Source organism: Antechinus flavipes, chromosome 5 (assembly GCF_016432865.1).
Source record: "Antechinus flavipes isolate AdamAnt ecotype Samford, QLD, Australia chromosome 5, AdamAnt_v2, whole genome shotgun sequence".
NCBI lineage: Eukaryota > Metazoa > Chordata > Mammalia > Dasyuromorphia > Dasyuridae > Antechinus > Antechinus flavipes.
The window spans coordinates 226,843,706-226,867,386 of NC_067402.1; the positions used below are offsets into that span (position 1 = coordinate 226,843,706).

At 34.3% G+C, this 23,681-nt stretch overlaps 1 protein-coding gene across 1 annotated transcript in view; it reads right to left on the reverse strand.

Annotated features, from left to right (window-relative positions):
• Positions 1-431: 431 nt before the first annotated feature.
• Positions 432-23,681, reverse strand: part of LOC127538714 (transmembrane protease serine 12-like) — a 29,191-nt gene continuing 5,941 nt past the window's right edge. The window contains 3 exon segments of the mRNA XM_051962466.1: positions 432-1,587; positions 4,285-4,427; positions 7,021-7,292. Coding sequence (XP_051818426.1) covers positions 1,336-1,587; positions 4,285-4,427; positions 7,021-7,292 — 667 coding nt within the window. The 3' untranslated portion in view covers positions 432-1,335.

Consider the following 23,681-nt stretch of genomic DNA (forward strand, 5'->3'; position numbering starts at 1 on the left):
TGTACTTGAATCTCTGAAATAATAACAAAGTGTGATAATACAGTGCCACTGTATGAAGTCCAAATAGCATAGATCAAGGAGAATACATGTACCTTTTCAATAGCACGGGACTTGCAAGCAGTGGAAAAACAAGAGCCTCTCTCAGCAAAGAATAGACCAGATGTGTAAGCAATCTACTATGTAGGACTTCTGGCCAAGTCCCTATTACCTATAAGCAGCTATCATTTAAAACAATAATGTTAACCTCTTCATGAGACCTATTTATGAAAGGGTTTTATAGTTACCAATACTGACACATCCTAGATACAGGGAATGGCTCAGAAAGTAAGTGTCAAAAATGTGGATTATTTGAATGATATTCATCGGCATCAACATCAGAATCAAAATTTTTACCAAAAAAATCTAAATGACCAATCACTGTTTCCATTACATATACTTTAGATAATTTTTTTAATTGAAGTTTTTTATTTTCAAAACATCTCCAAGGATAATTTTTCAACATTGACTTTTGGAAAAACCATGTGTTCCAATTTTTCTTCCCCTTCCCTCTACCCCCTCCCCTAGATGACATATAATCCAATATATGTTAAACATGGGTAAAAATATATGTTAAATCCAAAATAGGCATACATATTTATACAATTATCTTGCTGCACAAGAAAAATCGGATCAAAAAAGAAAAAAAAATGAGAAAGAAAATAAAATTTAAGCAAACCACAACAAAAAGAGTGAAATGCCACATTGTAATCCACCCTCATTTCCCACAGTCCTCTCTCTGGGTGTAGATGGCTCTCATCATCACAAGATCCTTGGAACAGGCCTGAATCATCTTACTTTGAAAAGAGCCACATCCATCAAAATTGATCATCATATAGTTGCTGTGTACAATGATCTGCTGGTTCTGCTCACTTCACTTAGCATCAATCCATGTAAGTCTCTCCAGGCCTCTCTGAAATCATCTTGCTGATTGTTTCTTATAGAACAATAATATTCCATAACATTCATATATCATAACTTATTCAGCCATTTTCCAACTGATGGACATCCATTACTCTAGATAATTATGTGCATTATAAAGTACATGTTGTAACATATATTTGTTATAAACTATGGGGAAAGTATTATAAATATAAAGCATTATTATTAGATAATCAAACAATATAGAAATACTAAAGAAAAACATACGATTCAGTATCAAATTTAAACTGTATACCTAACCTATCAGAACTTTTTCATATCAATAAGAAATGCTGATACACAAAATTCAGATAACATGAAGATGTGAAGAAGACACATTACAAAGTGAAGGAATCTTGTTCTTAAATTAATGTCATTTTATATGGGCACAAATAAGATGACAAATGCCATAATTATTATAATCTTTCCCTGTACAATATTCATTTCATTTTTGCCGGTAGGAGCTTCCAGAAGCCACATATCTTTTATCCATGTTTCATATAATAGGACCTTAGTATAAATACCAGGAAAAAATGGTCTGCCACAGCCAACTCCAGCACTGGTAATACCCATTAGAAAAAATTTTTCATTTTCTGGAAAGTAGCACATCAAAGGACCTCCACTGTCACCCTATGAAAAAAAAAAAAAAAGGACCCCAAACAGGGTTGGTTAATTTAATTGCCTTTCATAAATTGCAAAAAGGTAGAACATTAGTTAACATATTATATGATACCATGTAACTATTTATAAATTCACCAATATCTATTTATTTTTTGATCACTTCTTCAATAAGAATTTCTGAAAGATGGAGATAAGCTTTCCACCTACATGGTTTTGATCTGAAGTAATAATAGTTGACATTTACCTAGTACCTTACAAAGCTTTATGTACATTATCTTATTTCTAATACCAATTCTGTGAAATAAATAATGCAAATATTACCCCTTATAGCACCAGAGTTCTAAGAAGTATTACTACAATTTTGAAGCCCTCTATGAATCAGAAGTTATTCAAAACCATAGCTCATGAACTTCTATAATGTATTTAATTTTTGCCAGATAACAGTAAGACATATTAGTTTAATATGAATACCAAAGCAAATAAAATTATAAAACACACACACACACATACATACACACCCCTATACACGCAAGTGGGAATATGCTCTTTCACATGTTCCCAAGTGGAGACATAGAATACATAGAATAAGCACGAGCGAGGAATATATGTGTGTGTATATAAATATTGAGGGTATACTGTGTGGCCAAGGCACAAATAGTTTAATTAAACTATTTGCAGCAAATTTCTCTGATAAAGAGTTTATATCCAAGATATTAAATGAAGATAGATGCAAACAAGAACCATTTCCAAATAGCTAAAAGTTCAAAAGATAGGAATAGGCAATTCTCAAAATGAGTTATCAACAATCATATGAAAAAATACAACAAATATTAATGAGATATGCAAATTAAAATAACTCTTTAGTTCCACCTCATAGTCATCCAATTGATGAAAATAACAAATGTTGTAAGGGCTGTAAGAAGATAAAACACATATTTTGTTGAATCTATGAACTGGTCCAAGCATTTCTGAAAGGCAATTTGGAATTATATCCCAAAATTCACTAAACTTTTATATCCTTCCCCAATAATACCATTACTAGGCTTAACTCCAAAGGAATCAAAGAGAGAGGGAAAGGAGTATACAAAAATTTTGATAGCAGAACTGTTTGTCAGATCAAAGAACTAGAAACAATGTGGATACCCATTGACTGAAGAATGGCTGAACAATTTATGGCATATGAATACCATATGAATATCATGTAATATTATTGTGCTAAAAATGAGAAAAGGATGGATTCTTCATTATTTCTGAAATCTTTGTTTAACATTTGATGATACAGTGATTCAAAGGTCTGATTCTAAGTTCAGTTTTTTTCGTACTTGGTTTTTAATTGTTGCCAATTGAAAAAAATTTATATTTACTAAAGAAACTCAGAAAAAATGTATGAAATAATGTAAAGTAAGAATAATTAGGAGAACAATTATTACATAGAGTACAACATTAGATAGAACATTAATTTTGAAAGATATGACCAGTCACACAATTGCAGAAGATTAGAGATGATGAATGTTTTTTTACCTCTTGGTGAAGAGGTGATAGACTATATATACAAAGGAAAAATTTCAAAATTGTTCTAAATATTTTTTTAAAAATTTAAAATACTAAGAATGAGCCCCAAAATGACATATATACTGTAAATACAAACTTATTGTTTGAAAACAGAAGACTTCAAAAGCAAATATCTAGAGTAATTTTTCATCAATAAAAATTTTCTCTCCACCCATCTCTCTTTTGAAAAAAACAAACAACAGCGACAACAACACCAAAATCCACCCAAAATTCTTATAACAAAAATATGTAGGCAAGCAAAAGAAATTCCCATGCTGGCCATATCCTAATATACATACATACATGCATGCATAGAAATATACATATATCATTCTGCATTCTAAGTCCATTATATCTCTATAAGGAGTTAAGTAGCATGCTTCGATGATGAAATAATGATTGGTCATTACATTGATGATAGTTCTTATTTCTTTCAAAGCAGTTTGTTTTTACAGTGATGTTATTGTGTAAATATTTCTCCTGGTTCTATTAATTCACTTTGTATCAGTTCATTAAGTATTCCCAGAAGTCTCTAAAACCAATCTTTGTTTATCATTTATTATGACATCATTATATTAATATAGCACAATTTGTTCAGTCATTCCCCAACTGATGGACACCCCAATTATCTCCAGTTCTTTGCCATTAAAAAAAAAAGAATTATTATAAATATATTTGTATATAGAGGTCCTTTTATTTTTTCATTGAGTAATAGGCTAATGTTCCACATTTTATATATTTTTATTGAATATTTAGGAGTCTTGATTTTAAGCATTTCTTAGTGGTAAATGCAATAGACCTAAACATATACAATGATTAATTTTTCTAGATCTTCAAAGAACCTAGACATGTGCCATTCCTTAATTTTTTAAAAAGAGGTTTTCCCTAGGGTTCTGAAATAAGGGCATAATGATCACAGAATGAGCACAGAAGAAAAAAACAAACACAAAAAACCTAAATCACCTGTCTTTGGGGTCAGACTCCCCCAGGACTGAATCTGGTCTTATGAGTCCCAAGATGGAGATCTTCAGGACAAGTGCCTCAAACAACAGTTACAAGAGCACCGGATCTATCTTTGGCCAAAAATCTTCCAGAAAACTGTATCAGTATTTTATATTTTAAAGGCTCTTATATTTTAAAATTCTATAGTCTTACCGTGCAAGTATCAACATTTCCATAACTTTCACCTGCACAGAATGAAGTATTAGGAACTCTTCCTGAATAACTTCCTATTGCATTACATGTATCCCAAGGAATATAATGTATTTCAGCTTCGTGTAATAAAGGTGTCAAAATACCTATAACAAAAAATCCATATAATATTTAAGACATCAGTCCTTCTTTTCAACAAAAGATGATCTAAGAATATTTGTGTTTGGCAGATTTCCTTTCTCAGCAACTTCTCAGATGTCTAAGCTAAGAGAAGTAGTGACTTCCTCATGGTAACATCAGAGACATGCCTTGTATTCATGCCTTCCCCAATATTTCTTTACAGGCCCATTGAGCATTATTCTCCCGCCTACACTCTGATCCAGACAAAGTGGCCTCCTCTCTGTGTCTCATCCTCAACAACCCATTTCCTCTGTGCCTTTGTCTTGGCTGTCTCATATGCACAAAACGATCTTACCTCTTAGCTCTGTCTTCAAGATGCAGATGAAACACCATCTTCATGAAGTCTTTCTGAGTCTCCTACTGCTAATGCCCTCCTTCCCAAACTACTTTGCAATAAACATTCTATAAAGTTGTGTTATATTAAATTCACAGGACATTATATATTTATCTATATATGTGTGTGTGTGTATGAGTGTGTATATATATATTTTTTTCTATTACCCCATTAGGATGTAATGTCCTCCTGAGCAGAGATTGTTTCATTCTTTATGTTTGCATCCCTAGCTCACCACATAGGAAGCTAGCATAGTATCTGATACATTATAGGCATATAGCTTAATAAATACTTGTTGACAGATTGGTTCCTGTCTCCTAGATCAGTATTTTATCCACTGTGTCATGTACTACTTTGTATACAGTAAGCACTAAATGAATATTTGTTGAATAAATGACAGTTAAATTTATCAATGAGACAAAGAAAGATAAGTGAATTTACTCAAATACTTCCCAGTTTTGCTACTTCCTGAATCCAAAGATCACTAAAATGACATTCCAAGTAAATATCTCTCAGGGACAAATTCATGCTATTGTTCATGCTTCCCCAAGAAAAGGAAGAAAAAAAAATCTATAGAGAAGAAATTACATCTAGTAGGTAGGTTACACGATCTTCTCAAAGTTACATATGGAGTAAGTATTACAAGCAGGATTTTAACTCAATTCCTCCAGGCCTTTTTAGTTTACTATCAATGTGGATCATTTTCCTAAAATGCATACCTTCCTAAGTAAGAGTATTCAAAACATAAATGAAACTTTCTTAATATGTGAAGAACTTATAGTAGCTTAGAACATTTATCTGAACTTTAATTTACATTGTACAGTATAATCAACATAGATGCTGATAGTAAAAGAAGTAAAGCTGAATATATACTGATGTAGACTGGAAGTTGCTTTTCAAAAGAAGCATTAACTTCTATTTTTTCTGATGCCATTTTCTGAGAAAAGCAAAATACAGAAAAAAATTTACTTTACTGAGTTCCAGTTAGTTGGGTTCTAGTTATTTTAGGCTTTACTCCACTGTAGTTTGGACAATATTCTCAAAGTCTTATATAAGTTAATTTAGATCTGGAAGAGATCACATAATCCAACCTCTTTCTTTTGAGATGAAGAACTGAGGTCCAGAAAAATTAAATGATTTACTTAAAGTCAGATAAGTAGAAAGTAGCAGAACTGGGACTTGAACCTGGGTCCTCTTAACTGCAAATCCATACTCTTATCCTACATGATTTGCCCTCAAGCTTTTCATGTGAGTACATCCTTTATCAATTAATCAACAAATATATATATATATATATATATGTGTGTGTGTGTGTGTGTGTGTATATATATATTTTTATACTTTATCAATTACTCAACAATACAAATAACTGGTATATGCTCAGCTCAGTGCCAGATATATAAAAATCTTTGCCATTAAGTATTTCAAATTTGAATATAAATTTCTCAAAAGCAGGGACTACTTTTTCATTTCTTTGCCAATCCTAATCAGATCAGTTAACATTTGTCAGGTAAACTATTAAGCAATGAGCACTATGTTGGCTCTGTAGAGGGAACATGCTTACACTCACACACACATCTCACACATATACAAAATTTGGTCCTTATTTCTGGGTTTACAATCTGAGAATACAAAATGAACACAAATAAAAGTATAGAAAACACTTATCAATTTCAAAAATGAATATAGTATAAAACAAATAAATATTGAGGAACAGGAAAGAGACAGGGATGATAATTCGATGAACATGAAAAAGGATCTTAAAGGAACTCAGGCGAGTTGCATTGTGGAGATCAGGAGGGGAAGAGGAAAGTTCATTAAACTTAACTGATGCATTGGAATAGGTCTTCAGCAAAGAAGCTAAATCCCAGTTTATGTCCTATTTTGGGATACTAAGTCCTATAATCTTTTTTTCTGAGAATTCTTTTTTAAAATTTACTTTTTTTTTTTTTTGGCAAACTTTATCTTTCTCTTCCACTGCCCATCATCAAACAATTTTCATTTTAAAAAATCCCTCATAACCAATATGCATAAGTCCAGCAAAACCAATTCCCACATTGATCAGTCATGTGACCCTTGAAGTTTAAAAGAATGAATGCAACCTGAGGAGGCAGGGAAATCATACTTTCTGTTAAAAAGAAAATCAAGCATAAGGCTTGTTTTTATTCCATTTACTATGGAACTAAATGTCTATCACATATTAATAAAATCAAGTCAATATTTACCTTCTTCTCTTCTTTTTCCCCAACCACTTATGAAGCACCGTTTGGCACTGGTTATTTTTGGCACATCATTAAAAAATGGCAAACAAATAGGTTGAACAAAGTCATTATAAGTAACAGGATCTTTTAAATGAATTAGTGCAATGTCATTTTCAAAGGTATTATGCTTGTATTCTGGATGTATGATGATGTCATCAATTTTAATTTTCTTATTCTTCTTACGGTTCTGTAAAATATCATTAACTCCAACTACAGCTACCCAAAATTGTGGCTCTCTGGAATAAAGCAAATGTCCTTATTATATCTCTGCATATTTAACTAAAATATATGCTTTAATACTTCACTGACTTTTAAAATTTTTTTGTGATATTAGCCTATATAGTTTTTTTATTTATAAAACAAACACGTGTGTATGTGGGGGGGTACAAATCAAATGTACACATAAAAAAATTATCACTCAAAGCATTTTGCAATCTCTTTTCTAAGTTTTATAAATTCCCCATTATTGAAGACATATAAGCAAACAAGTCAGGAAACCTCTCACTAGAGAGTTTTATGGAGGGTATTCATGTTTCATAGATAGGGATTGGACCAATGAGCTCTGAAGTCCTTTCCAACCCTGGAATTCCAGAATTGTATGACCATATAGTACCTCTAAAATCACTGATTAATTTTCAATGAGTCTTCAATTTTAGGGAAGAAAAAGGAAGTACAGGTAAAGAAAATAAATCTACATAAAATCAAAGAAGATTATTAATGAGGCAAAGTAGTAGGGGAACTAAAAAAAGAAATGTAGATGAAGAAATGAGGAGAGAGAGTGGGAGGGTACAGACATTTGTATTCTACTACCAATTCTCTTCATTCTGGGTCACAGCAGCAGTGAGTGACATTAAGATGTCCTCTCTCTCAGAATAACTTCCCTTACCCCAATCCATCACTGCCCATAAAAATCAATGAGAATGTTATAATCATATCACAATCTCAATAGAGACAAAAAAAAGAAGCAACTTTGTGTTTCTCAGTGTTCTTCTTCCTTTAGGGCCTCTCTGTCCTAAAGGATACTTCCCAGAGGTTCAAATACTTTAATCTCACTTAGAACATATTATTCAGATTTTGAGCTGACTTTCTTTCCCTATAAATTACATCCAACAATAAGCTACTTTTGATGTGCCAAATGCTCTGATTTTTGAGGTCTTTAGTAGGTTCTTTCAACTATACTATAGCTCAACCAGGGATGGGGAAATCTCTAGTTCTTGAACTGAATTTACTTAAGATAATATTCTCTAGTCTCTGCAGAAGGCAGTATGTTGCTATTGTTGTAGTTGTTCATCCTTAATTTTCAAACAAGACCAATGACATCATGGGTGATGTCTAGACTTGGTGATTTAGATTGAAGTCAGGCAGAGGTGCACAAAGTCATCAATCTTACTCCCTCTTCCCGTCATCACAGTCTAACAGCAAGACCAGAGTCAAGACAAATGGCAGTGGCCCAGGAAACAAAGATTTATGAAAGGGTAAAGAATTATTTCTGTTGGATTCACCAAACACAGGAAGATTCATTTAAGATTTTGTTCAGACTTTTAATTTCATTTATGTGTGTTATAATTTCCTGGTGTGGAAACTCCCTAAATCTTAGAGAGCTGCCTGGGACACCACAGTCATACTTGACCTCAGTCTTGCCAACACCAAATCCAGCCCATACCATTCTACTCCATGCTCCTATTAATAGACACACAAATAAAAAGCAACTTCTTTTGAGATTCTTGCTGTGTTTGAAAAAGAAACAAAAAAGTTTCAATTCACCTGATTTAAAATTTTTTTTGATTGTTACTGTTATTTCATTAATGCCTTTTCTTGTTATATGACAATCCATCCATCCTGGTATATCCCATTTTCCCTCCTTTCCATTCCCTCATCAGACACAGAGCAATAATGAAAAACGTTAAGTAAAAGAAACTGACACCATAGTATATATTGAATGCTATATGCAACATTCTGAAGCGTGTTGTGGTCCCTTTAAGAAACTAGTCCTTTCAGATTGATTTATTCCTTTCTGATTCCCAACCCCTCCTAGCTGATGTATTATCAATTCAGGATGCTAGGACCTTTGATTCACAAATCTTGGTCAAAAGCACCCCTTTGAATTCCAATAGGAGATCTGGGCTTGTCCCAGTCTCCACCGGATCTGAGCCAACTTGGGTGGGATTCCACCCACGGGCCCTTTTAGCTAAATCTATCTCATTATAAAAAAGCCAAGCTGGAGTCCTCTCTTTGCAGAGGCTCCAAACATGGCCTGGTATGCCAAGGGTCTCTGCCCACTGGAATAATATTTCCAGTATCCTCTTCTCTTTGCTTAATACCTTTTATAACTAGACCTTAGAACCTTACTTCCTATGTCCATAATAAACCTCTTTTATCCATTTAGTTTTTCGGGTCTATAAATTTCTTTACTGGGGTCTCATTAGACCTCTAGACCTCATTTAACTCTCAACCCTTGCGCCGAATCCAAAGGAGTTGTAGAGGAGTTCTATTTGTCTCTCTGTACTCCGAACCTGCCATTTTCATTTGGGTATCCCAAATCTAGACTTCCCCACCTCTCCAAGAAAAGGGAGGGTAGCAAACCTGATTTTTAAGAGCAACTTTGTTTCTCAAATCCTTTGACCAACTTTTATCTTTGAGCAGAAAAAAATGCATGAATCTCCTAGCTCACTGGGGACAGTTTAAGGAATAGCTATTTTGAGCAAAACCACCAGTGTGCAATCTAGGTCTGAGCTGCCTCAATTCACTCAACTGGCTATGTTCAAACCTGCCACTGCCACAGTCTGGCTCTAGCTGGCCAGGCCTTGAGACAACGCTCCTGGTCTCATTTTCTCTATATATACAATGACATCCCTGTAGTTTTATCCCCTGGTGCCCTCAGACTACTATCTGGAGATGCAGACATTCAAATAACAAAACATGATTCTTGTAGCTCTTTATGTCACCTTCAACTCACTGGATCTGCTTTTGTTGTCTCTCAGTGTGACACCAAAGAACTACTCAATGATATATAGATTACATGGGATTTTTACTGCAGTGAAAACAAAAGGAACATTAACTTTAAACTCTCAGGCTAGAAACTGCTCCAGTTCAGATCCTTTTCTGCTTTAGGATTCTTTGTTCTCCCAAGGAAAGATAGTAAATAGCCAGAGGAATCCTGGGTTCCCTTCTTTTATTATATAATATTATATAATATTATGCTTAACCCTTATTCTCACTCAATCCCAGCTCAGGCAGGCTGCCAAACCACTCCCAACAACTTGTAATTGGTGCAGTTAAAATTCCAACTTTCAAATTTGGAGGGTTGCCATATTCTGGGCCTTCCTGATTTCTTACTTGGTAATCTTTAGATAACCCCCATTGCTATGAGAGTTCCCCAACACTATCCCTTGACCCCATCATATCACCAGTGATGAGGCAGCTTCCGTGTCAGGACTATTTCTGAAGCCCCTTCCCTTAAAGCCCGGCCCTCAGCATCTCTAGGTCTTTGACTTGATCACTCATCTCACTGCATATCCAGGCCACCACTCTGCTGCTATCTCTATGGCACAGTAAGAACCAAGGGAAGCCACATTTGCCGCTGTCCCCAGTTAAATTTTTTTCACATTTTCTGACTGAACTCTGCTTGGCTGTATAAATAAAACATCTATCACTCATACTAATGCTGTCATTCATCTGATCACCACTCCTGAGAGTATGTTGGACCTTTATATGGAAGAGCTCTCAAACATCCTAAATTCTATGTTGATTGGGGGTAGTTGGGAGGGAGAAGAGGAAATCACATTGCCACCATGAACTTTCACTCCCTGGATATCACTGGAGCAATTGCTACTTGAAAGTGCTGGGTAGCCAGCTGGAGGGTCCTTTACCACACCAATGAGCTGTAAGCTATCAGTTCCAAATCCAGAAGGAACAGATAGTGAAAGAGAAACCCAGTGGCCATCCAAAATACAGCCTCTCCATCTGGTATAAGACATTCCTAGGGCTTCAGGTTCAAAATGAGAAAGAAATGAAACACTTGTAGACCAGTTCACAGTTAAACTTAACATGGAAAGGAAAGTCAACAAATCTACACTGGGATTTCATCTGAGAGCAGCTTCACTGCTTGCGTTGGTCTGCTGGCTGCTTATCAAGCCTGAGGGTATACACAGTTTGATAACTTTTTGAGCATAGTTCCAAATTGTTCTCCAGAATGACTGGATGTATTCACAATTCCACCAACAATGCATCAATGTCCCTGTTTTCCTACATCCCCTCCAACATTCCGCATTGTCTTTCCCTATCATTCTAGCCAATCTGACAGGTGTGTAGTGGTATCTCAGAATTGTCTCTGATCAATAATGACTTGGAGCACCTTTTCACATGGCTAGAAATAGTTTCAATTTTTTTGTCTGAGAATTGTCTGTTCATAGCCTTTGACCATTTATCAATTGGAGAATGGCTTGATTTCTTATAAATTAGAATCAATTCTCTATATATTTTGGAAATGAGGCCTTTATCAGAACCTTTGATTGTAAAAATGTTTTCCTAGTTTATTGCTTCCCTTCTAATCTTGTCTGCATTAGTTTTGTTTGTACAAAAGCTTTTTAACTTGATATAATCAAAATTTTCTGTTTTGTGATCAATAATGATCTCTAGTTCTTCTTTGGTCATAAATTCCTTCCTCCTCCACAGGTCTGAGAGGTGAACTATTCTATGTTCTTCTAATTTATTTATAACCTCATTCTTTATGCCTAGGTCATGAACCCATTTTGACCTTATCTTGGTGTACGGTGTTATCAATGTAGTTATTTCAATGAGTGTTAGTTAGTAATATGACCTTGCCATAATGGCAGAGCAAGATCCATATAAGGGAACGCTGCATGAAGTACTTTTACTCTTCACATGGAGTCAGAAAGCAAAGAAGACTGTCAAGTTATCAAATCCACGTTCTCCATGGCTAGGCAGGCCCAGTGCCTTGCCAGGGTTGCAGAACTAACAAGGCAGGAGGTAGGAGACCCCAGGCTGCCTTAAGCCCCAGAAATGCCACTGTGCAGAGAGAGGTGGAGATAGGAATATGCAGCTCCCTGAAATCCACAGAGAGAATGGCTCTGTCATAGCACTCTTAGCCCAGAGTGGGTACATTACTGTGCAGAAGCACATTTACAGCATCTGCTGCCACTCTCCTAAAGCTTCTAGGTTTTACTTCTGGGACATTCACATCTGAGTCCTCCCTTGAGCAGGGAAAGGAATGAAAGGTCCTTCTAAGATCCACAGCTCACCCTTCCTTCAAGACATTAAGGACAGGCTGAGCTGCTCTGCAGTGAGGTCTTAGCTTACCATTCCCTCAAATCTCCCCTTCTCCTTAACTTCTCTAGTCTGGGAAAGGTGCCCCTACACTCCCTCCAACTCAGCCCCTAGGAATAATGCTTGATTCTTCCCCATTTCTCACTGCTCTGCCCTGGAAGACATCTTCTGCCTTCTTACATATCTCATAGAAATCTCTTTCTGACCCCTGATTCCATCATTACCCAAGTCCAGGTCCTTATCATCTGTCACCTTGATCATTGCCTACTGCTTGGTCCACCTGCCTCTAGTCTCCCTCCACTCCAATCCATCCTCCACTTCATCAGCCTAGAATGCCAGTCTGACATGTCACCATTCCCTCCAACTTCCTCCCCAGCTATCATTAAATAAATTCCAGTGATTCCCTGTGGCCTCCAGGATCAAATAAAAACATTCTTTTTGGTTTACCTTATAGCCTGGCATCTTGCTACCCTTCCAGTCTTCAAATACTTCACCCATCTATTGCTCTAAATGCATTTCAAACTAGCTTCTGATCTGGCCTCTTTTCTATTCTTAACATAAGACACTCAATCTCAAGCAATCAATAAATATTTAATAAGCACCTGCTATATGTCAGACACTGTGCTGAGGGCTGGGAATACAAAAAGAAGTAAAAAACAGTTCCAAGTTAGGTTCACAAGACACAACAGTCAATGACTATAGTAATCTAGTATTTGATAAACCCAAAACACAAGCTTCTGGATAAGAACTCACTATTTGACAAAAATTGCAGGGAAAACTGTAAGGCAGAAAATAGGTACTAACGAACATCTAATACTCTATCAAGAAAAGGTTGCAATGGGTTCATGGTTTAGACATAAGGAATGATACTATAAGGAAATTAGGAGAACAAGGGATAGTCTACCTCTCAGATCTGTGGAGAAGGAAGGTATTTATGGTCAAAGAAGAATTAGAAAATTATAAAATGTAAAATGGATAATTTTTGGAAATCAGTATGGCAGAAACTAGGCATTGACCCACACTTAACACCGTACACCAAGATAAGGTCAAAATGGATTCATGACCTAGGCATAAAGAATGAGATTATAAATAAATTGGAAGGACATAGGATAATTTACCTCTCAGACCTGTGGAAGAGGAAGGAATTTATGACCAAAGAAGAACTAAAGATCACTATTGACCACAAAATAGAAAATTTTGATTATATCAAGTTGAAAAGTTTTTGTACAAACAAAACTAATGCAGACAAGATTAGAAGGGAAACAATAAACTGGGAAAATATTTTTACAGTCAAGGGTTCTGATAAAGGCCTCATTTCCAAAATATATAGAGAATTGACTCTAATTTATAAGAAATCAAGCCATTCTCCAATTGATAAATGGTCAAAGGATATGAACAGACAATTCTCAGACAAATAAATTAAAACTATTTATAGCCATATGAAAATATGCTCCAAATCATTATTGCAGGGAAAACTGTAAGGCAGAAAATAGGTACTAACGAACATCTAATACTCTATCAAGAAAAGGTTGCAATGGGTTCATGGTTTAGACATAAGGAATGATACTATAAGGAAATTAGGAGAACAAGGGATAGTCTACCTCTCAGATCTGTGGAAATTGAAACTATTTCTAGCCATATGAAAATATGCTCCAAGTCATTATTAATCAGAGAAATGCAAATTAAGACAACTCTGAGATACCACTACACACTTGTCAGATTGGCTAGAATGACAGGGAAAGATAATGCGGAATGTTGGAGAGGATGTGGGAAAACAGGAACACTGATACATTGTTGGTGGAATTGTGAACACATCCAGCCGTTCTGGAGTGCAATTTGGAACTATGCTCAAAAAGTTATCAAACTGTGCATACCCTTTGATCCAGCAATGTTTCTACTGGGCTTATACTCCAAAGAGATACTAAAGAAAGGAAAGGGACCTGTATGTGCCAAAATGTTTGTGGCAGCCCTGTTTGTAGTGGCTAGAAGCTGGAAAATGAATGAATGCCCATCAATTGGAGAATGGTTAGGTAAATTGTGATATATGAATGTTATGGAATATTATTGTTCTGTAAGAAACGACCAGCAGAATGAATACAGAGAAGCCTGGAGAGGCTTACATGAACTGATGCTAAGTGAAATGAGCAGAACCAGGAGATCATTATATATCTCAACAACGATATTATATGAGGATGTATTCTGTTGAAAGTGAATTTCTTCAACAAAGAGATCTCACTTAGTTTCAATTGATCAAGAATGTACAGAAGCAGCTACACCCAAAGAAAGAACACTGAGAAATGAATATAAACTGCTTGCATTTTTGTTTTTCTTCCCAGGTTATTTATATCTCCTGAATCCAATTCTCCCTGTGCAACAAGAGAACTGTTCGGTTCTGTACATATATATTGTATCTAGGATATACTATAACCTATTTAACATGTATAGGACTGCTTGCCATCTGGGGGAGGGGAAAAATAGGAACAGAAGTGAGTGCAAGGGATAATGTTGTAAAAAATTACCCTGGCATGGGTTCTGTTAATTTAGGCTTCTTTTAATAGTAATCAATGAGTTGCCAATGTTAGCTCTGTTATAAAGCTTAATTTTAAAAAAATAGTATTTAACATATATGTGGGAAACTTTTTCAGGAAGGTTGAATATTATATCACAGTTTCTATATTAAATGTTTTTTTATATTTGCAAAATAATAATAATAAAATGGATAATTTTGATTACATTAAATTAAAAAGGTTTTGCCACAAACAAAACCAATGCAGCTAAGATTAGGAGGAAAACAGAAAGTAGAGAAAAAAATTTTTACAGCCAGTGTTTCTGAAAAAGCCCTCATTTCTAAACTATATAGAAAATGTATTTAAATTTATAAGAATACAAGTCATTCCCCAATTGATAAATTGTCAAAGATATAAAACAGTTGAAAACTCTGAAAATTAGACAATTTTCAAATGAAGAAATTAAAGCCATTTCTAGATATATGATAAAATGTTCTAAAACACAATTGATTAAAGAAATGTAAATTAAGACAGTTCTGAAACCTCTCAGGAGGTGACACTTCACACCTCTCAGATTGGCTAAGATGACAGGAAAAGAAAATGCTAAATGTTGGAAGGGATGTGGGTAAACTGGGACACTAATGTGTTATTGGTAAAGTCATTCTGGAGAGCAATTTGGAATTATGCCCAAAGGGCTATCAAATGTTGAAATCTGTCTTTGCATGTATTTGGAAAAATAAAATACTATTGAAAAAAATAAAATGAAATCCTACCTTTTTTTTTTTTAATTAAAGTTTTTTATTTACAAAGCCTATACATGGGTAATTTTGCCAACATTGACCCTTGCAAAACCTTTTGTTCCAAATTTCCCCCTGCTTCCTCTCTACCACCTCCCCTAACTGGCAGGTAGTCCAATACATGTTAAATATGTTGAAATACATGTATCCAATATATGTATACATATTTATACAATGATCTTGCTGCACAAGAAAAATCAGATCAAGAAGAAGATCAGAAAAAGAAAAACTGAGAAAGAAAACAAAATGTAAGCAAATAACAACAGAAGAGTGAGAATGCTATGTTGTGTTCCACGCTGTTTCCATGGTTCTCTCTCTTGGTGTAGATGGCTCTCTTCATCAATGAACAAGTAGAACTGATTTGAATCATCTCATTGAAGAGAGCCACCTCCATCAGAATTATCTTATAGTCTTGTTGTTATCATGTATAATGATCTTCTGGTTCTGCTCATTTCACTTAGCATCAGTTCATGTAGGTCTTTCCAAGCCTCTCTGAAGTCATCCTGCTGGTCATTCTTACAGAACAACAATATCCATAATATTCATATACCATAATTTATTCAGCCATTCTCCAATTGATGGGCATCCATTCAGTTTCCAATTTCTTGAGATTACAAAGAGGGCTGCCACAAACATTTTTGCACATGTGGGTCCCTTTTCCTTCTTTAATATCTCTCTCGGATATAATCTTAGTAGAAACACTACTGGATCAAAGAGTATGTAGGCACAGTGCTCTCCAGAATGGATAAATCCTATCTTTCATAAGGAAAAAAAAAAAAAGCAGTCCCTGCCCTGAAGGAGCTCACAGAGTGAGTAATTAACAGATGGAAATTACTAGAATTAAGAGGAAGTGATCATCTCCCAATTCTGAGTATTCAGAGGTTCTCCCCTATGCTTGGAATTTTTCCCAATCTCATTTCTATCTATTGGCTTTCTTCAACAAAAAGTCCCACCTTCTACAAAATGAAATCAAATTTTCCTGATTCCCTACTGATTATCTCCAAATTTTTCCATTCACAACTTATTGGAACATACTTGTTTCCTCTATTAGACCAAGAGTACTTTGAGAGCAGGGGTTACTTTTTATGCCCAGAGCTCAGCTTGTTGCTTGACATATAGAAGGAGCTTAATACATGCTAGCTAAGAGGGTCAATTAATTTAACTCTATTCTTTTACGGAAGAACAAAATGAGGCTCAATGACTTATTAGCAGCCATACAGATATACTAAAGTAACTAGCAGAATTAGGTGTACAAAATGCACTCAATAAATGTTTATTAGGAGAGACCTCTGCCTAAAAATAAATAAATAAATGAATGAATGAATAAATAAAAATTTAAAAACCATGTATTAGCTCATAAAAACTTCACAATCAAATGCAGAAAGGCAGAAATAGTAAATGCTTCCTTTTCATTCCACAATTGCAGTAAAAACTATATTCAATAAAAGGCTAGGGAAAGATAGACTAAAAATAATCAAAGAATGAGTGGGTCAAACAACAAATCACAGAAACAACCCATAATTTCATTCAAGAGAATAACAATAATGAGACAATACATCACAAATCTATGGGATGTAACCAAAGCAATTCTTAGGGGAAATTTTATATCTCTAAATAGCTATATGAATAAAATAGAGAAATAGGAGATCAATGAAGAATTGTTCTTATGAAAAAACCAACAGAATAGATAAACTTTTGGTTAATTTGATCAGAAAAAGGAAAAAAAAAAAAAAAAACAAATTACCGGCATCAAAAATGAAAAAGGTGATCTTACCACCAATGACAAAGAAAATAAAGCAATAATTATTTTGCCCAAGTGTATGGCAGCAAGTCTGATAATCTAACTGAAATGGATGAATATTTACAAAAATATAAATTGCCCAGCTTAACAGAAGTGGAAATAAATAGTCCCATTTTAGAAAAAGAAATTGAACGAGGCATTAATGAACTCCCTAAGAAAAAATCTCTAGGGTCAGATGAATTCACAAGTGAATTCTACCAAACATTTAAAGAACAATTAATTCTAATACTATGTAAACTATTTGGAAAAATAGGTAAAGAAGGTGTCCTGCCAAATTCCTTCTATGACACAAATATGGCATTGATACCTAAACCAGGAAGACCCAAAACAGAGAAAGAAAATTATAGAACCATTTCCCTAATGAATATTGATGCAAAAATCTTAAATAAAATATTAGCAACTATATTATAAATCAGTGGTTATCAAAACCATTTGGTAATGGCTAAGAAATAGAATGGTCGATCAGTGGAATAGGTTAGTTTCACAGGACAAAATAGTCAATAATTTTAGCAATTTAGTGTTTGACAAATCCAAAGATTCCAGCTTTTGGGATAAGGACTCATCATTTGACAAAAATTGCTGGGAAAATTGGAAACTAGTATGGCAGAAACTAGGCACTGAACCATACCTAACACCATATACTAAGATAAGGTCGAAATGGGTTCAAGATCTAGATATAAAGAATGATATTATAAACAAATTAGAAAAACATAAGATAGTTTACCTCTCAGATCTGTGGAGGAGGAAGCAATTTGTGACCAAAGAAAAACTGGGTACCATCATTAATCACAAAATAGATAATTTTGATTATATTAAGTTAAAAAGTTTTTGTACAAACAAAACTAATGCAGATAAGATTAGAAGGGAAACAATAAACTGGGAAAACATGTTTATATTCAAAGGTTCTGATAAAGGCCTAATTTCTAAAATATATAGAGAATTGACTCAAATTTATAAGAATTCAAGTCATTCTCCAATTGCTAAATGGTTAAAGGTTATGAACAGACAACTTTCAGATGAAGAAATTGAAACTATATCTAGTCATATGAAAACGTACTCTAAATCATTATTGATCAAAGAAATGCAAATTAAGGCAATTCTAAAATACTACTACACACCTCTCAGATTGGCTAAGATGACAGGAAAAGATAATGAGGAATGTTGGAGGGGATGTGGGGAAACTGGGACACTAATACATTGTTGGTGGAACTGTGAATAGAGCCAACCATTCTGGAGAGCAATTTGGAACTATGCTTAAAAAGTTATCAAACTTATTTCTCTTTGCCTGTTTATAGTATTTTTCTTTGTCTTGAAAACTCTGGATTTTAGATATAGTATTTCTGGAAGTTTTCATTTTAGGGTTTCTTTTAGGAGATTAGTAGGGGATTCTTTCTACTTTTTCTAAGAGATCTAGGCAGTTTTATCCCTCCTTAATCTGTTTCACAAGTGATTGATTTTTTTTTTTTTGCTATACTTTATATTTCTTATTATTTTTTCTAGTCTTTTGACTTTGTTTTAATATTTTCTGTTGTCTTATGGAGTCTTTAATTCCTATTTTGTCTATTCTGATCTCCAAGTAGTTATTTTTTGGACCTCTTATTCCAAGCTGTTAATTCTTTTTGATGTATTTATGATCTTAAAGGAATGAAATAAATAATACATAATTATAATTATAATTAATAACTAGTTTATTTATTGCATCACCCACAAAAGAAGAGAGCAGAAAATATCAGAAAGTAGAATCCAACAATATTTTGTTTGCAGAACACCCTTAAAATGAGAAGATACACACAGAGCTAAAGATAAGGAGATGGAGCAGAGTCTATTATGATTTAGTTGAAGTAAAAAAGACAGGGATGGCAACCATAATCTCAGACAAAATAACAACAAAAATGGATCTAATTAAAAGAACTAGACAAGGAAACCATATTTGAGATATTTGTTAAAAGTACTTAGCACAGGGCCTGACAAATATATATAAATGTTTATTTTCTTCTCTTCCTCCCTCCCCTACTTTTTTACTAAAAGAAACCATAAGCAAGAAATCAATATAAATACTAAACACACTTGAACCAAATGGTATAACATCTAAATTCATAAAGGAATAATTAAATGTTATTGTTGCTTGTTCTTCATTCATCAGGGAAATGATGCCAGGACATGAAAGTGAATTGGATTTAAGTAAGGTTGAGCTATGCAAGAATTCAACAAAGAATAGTCATCATCATCCTTAAAATTAGACAGTAAAAAATAGACAATAAAATTATAATAATGTGGGATCCTAATTTATTTCTTTTGGACCTAAAGAAATCTAACCAAAGATAAACAAAAAAGAAAATGAAGGACCTAAATATAATTTTAGAAAACTTATATATAAGCAGAACTCTGAAGATTTTTGAATGAGAATAGAAAGTACTGTACCCATTTCTTAGTCATACAGAATGACTTCGCAAAACTTGACCATGTTAGGTGAAAAAAATTCACAAGCAAATTTATAAAAAGCAGAAATAGTAAACATATCTTTTACAAACCAGAATATAAAGTTATTTTCAATAAGGGCCTTTTGAAATGACTAAACAACAACAATTAAGAAGCAGAGAGGGTAATCAGTAGAATTGGGTACACAATATACAAAAGCAAATAAACATAATAATCTCATGTTTGATAAACCCAAAGATTCCAGGTTAGGGGGCAAGAACTCAGTATCTGACAAAAATGATTCAAAAAATGATTCAGAAAAACAGTCTGGCAAAAACTAGGTCTAGATCAACATCTTACACTATACACCAAATAAACTACACATGGATCATGACTTAGATATATTGTTCTGGCTCAGTCATTTCAGTTGTGCCTGACTCTTTGTAACTCCATTTGGAGCTTTCTTGGCAGAGATTCTGGAGGGATTGGCCATTTCCTTCTACTCAATGTATAAGTGAGGTGTCGAGGCAAAAAGGGTTAAGTGACTTGACCAGAGTTCCATAGCAAGTAAGTGATTGAAGCCAGATTTTAACTTTGGAAGATGACATTTCTTGACTTCAGGCCTAACATTCTAACTGTTGTACCATCTTGTTATGGGCCAGAACTTGAAACAAGATGTTAGCTCATTAGAATTGATAGAAACAATGCTTGTTTACACTTTTGAGAGTTCACACATTAGCTCACACACTGGAGTTCACAAGTAGGGGAGATACACAAAGTTAACTTTGTAACTTTGTGAATTCACACCTCCCATAATCCCACTCTTGGAGGAGGAATCAACCTTTGAGTTTACACCTCTAAAAGAGCATAAAAAGACCTGAGCTCAGTCAGGAGAGGTCAGTTGAAAAAGATTGAAATCCAGAAGTCAGTGAGTTCAGGAGATTGATAAGCTAGAGACTGCAGTCCAGAAGAACGAAGGATTGGGAGGAGTAGAACCATGATTCAGAGGGAACTGGAGGCGACAAAGGACAAGCTGCAAGAGCTCTTGGAACCAAGGAAGGAGATAGGCCTCTAAGAAAACTAACCGGGCTATTTTGGAAGAGACAATAAAAGACTGTATTTAAATCCCTGGCTGCATTTGAGGTGATTAATACTTTGAATCAAAATCATTCAAGATTCTTTGAAAGATATAACAGATAACCCAGTTTAATGACCCTCTGATCACAAACATCAGAGAAGACATAAAATAGGGAGATGTATGCTCACCAAAAGTATTTGCACTGTGATGGAGCAAATTCAGTGCTAAGTCCAAGTTGAAGAGGGATCACTCTGTGGATGGCAAGGTCCTCCAGATGTCCCTGTTTGCTGATGACATTGTGCTAGTCACATCAAGTCCCAGAACAGTGAAGAACATCCTGGAAGACAGCCATTCAAAAGTGTTTGGCCTGACCAGTCAGACAGAAAAGACCAAATGGATGAAGACTATCTATAGTCTTGATTATGCATTTGGATGAAAAGTGTATAAAGCTTATCTGTTTGTAAATATATCTGAACCCAATAGTACAAATGGACAATGAGCTTCACAAAGAGTAGAATAGGCAGAGAAAAGCAGGCTGGATTGAATTTAGGAAATTGCAAAGTTCCTTTAATGACTCCAAGTTTCCCATGAAAACAATGGTTCATCTTTTTAAATGCCAGCAGTCTCCACCAGTGAGACATACATAGCAGTGAGACACAGAATACAAACACAGTTTCCAAATTAAAAATGAGTATCATACTGAGTGCAGTGTTGGGACTTATGATAGGAATAAAGAGGCTACAATATATAAACATGAAGAACTTAAAAGAAAAGGATCAAAAGATGTTATCAAAGAAATGTTTGATGAGAAGAGAGAACAGGCTGGTCACATGGTAAGGGTAAGGAATGACAGACAGAAAGAATTCCCCACTGGTACCCTTGCTATTTTAAGAGAAAGTGAATTCTTATCCCAAAAGTTAGGATTTTTGGGTTTGTCAAACACTAGATTGCTATAGTTGACTATTCTGTCTTGTGAACCTAACCTTTTCCACTGATCAACTAATCTATTTCTTAGCCAATACCAAATGGTTTTGGTGACTGCTGCTTTATAATATAATTTTAGATCAGGTACAGCTAGCCACCTTCATTTGATTTTTTTTTTCATTAATTCTCTTGAGATTCTCGACTTTTTATTGTTCCATATGAATTTTGCTGGTATTTTTTCTAGATCATTAAAATATTTTCTTGGAAGTCTGATTGGTATAGCACTAAATAAATAGATTAGTTTAGGGAGTATTGTCATCTTTAGTATATTCGCTCAGCCTATCCAAGAGCACTTAATATTTTTCCAATTATTTAAGTCTGACTTTATTTGTGTGGAAAGTTTTTTGTAACTTTGCTCATATAATTCCTGACTTTCCTTTGGTAGAAAGATTCCCAAATATTTTACGCTATCAACAATTATTTTGAATGGAATTTCTCTTTGTATCTCTTGCTGTTGGATTTTGTTGGTGATGTATAAAAATGCTGAGGATTTATGGGGATTTATTTTGTATCCTGCTACTTTGCTAAAATTATGAATTATTTCTAATAGCTTTTTGGTAGAATCTCTGGGGTTCTCTAGGTATACCATCATATCATCTGCAAAGAGTGATAGTTCAGTTTCCTCATTGCCTACTCTAATTCCTTTAATCTCTTTCTCAATTCTTATTGCAGAGGCTAGTGTTTCTAATACAATATTGAATAATAATGGTGATAGTGGGCAACCTTGCTTCACTCCAGATCTTACTGGGAAAGGTTCCAGTTTTTCCCCATTGCATAGGATGCTTACTGACAGTTTTAAATATATGCTACTGACCATTTTAAGGAAAAGTCCATTTATTCCTATGCTCTCAAGTGTTTTTATTAGGAATGGATGTTAGACTTTATCAAATGCTTTTTCTGTATCTATTGAGATGATCATATGGTTTTTGTTTGTTTGGTTATTGATATAGTCAATTATGCTAATAGTTTTCCTAATATTGAACCAGCCCTGCATTCCTGGTATAAATCCTACTTGGTCATAGTGTATTATCCTGGGGATGATTTTCTGTAATCTTTTTGCTAATATTTTATTTAAGATTTTAGCATCAATATTCATTAGGGAGATTGGTCTATAATTTTCTTTCTCTGTTTTCAACCTACCTGGTTTAGGTATCTGTGCCATAAAAGGAATTTGGTAGGACTCCTTCAATCCCTATTTTTTCAAATAGTTTATATAGCATTGGAGTTAATTGTTCTTTAAATGTTTGGTAGAATTCACATGTAAATCCATCTGGTCCTGGGGATTTTTTCTTAGGGAGTTGGTTGATAATTTGTTCTATTTCTTTTTCTGAGATGGAAGTGTTTAGAATTATTTACTTCTTCCTCTTTAGTTTGGGCAAGCTATATTTTCGGAGGTATTCTTCTATTTCATTTAAGTTGTTGAATTTATTGGCATAAAGTTGGGCAAAGTAACTCCTAATTATTGCTCTAATTTCTTCTTGGTTTGTGGCGAGTTCTCCCTTTTCATTTTTAAGACTAACAATTTGATTTTCCTCTTTCCTTTTTTAAATCAGATTTACTAAGGGTTTGTCTATTTTGTTGTTTTTTTCATAGAACCAACTCTTAGTTTTATTACTTAATTCAATAGTTTTTTTTTTTTACTTTCAATTTTATTGATCTCTCCTTTTATTTTTAGAATTTCAAGTTTAGTGTTTGACTGAGGGTTTTTAATTTGTTCCTTTTTTAGCATTTTTAGTTGCAAGCCCAATTCATTG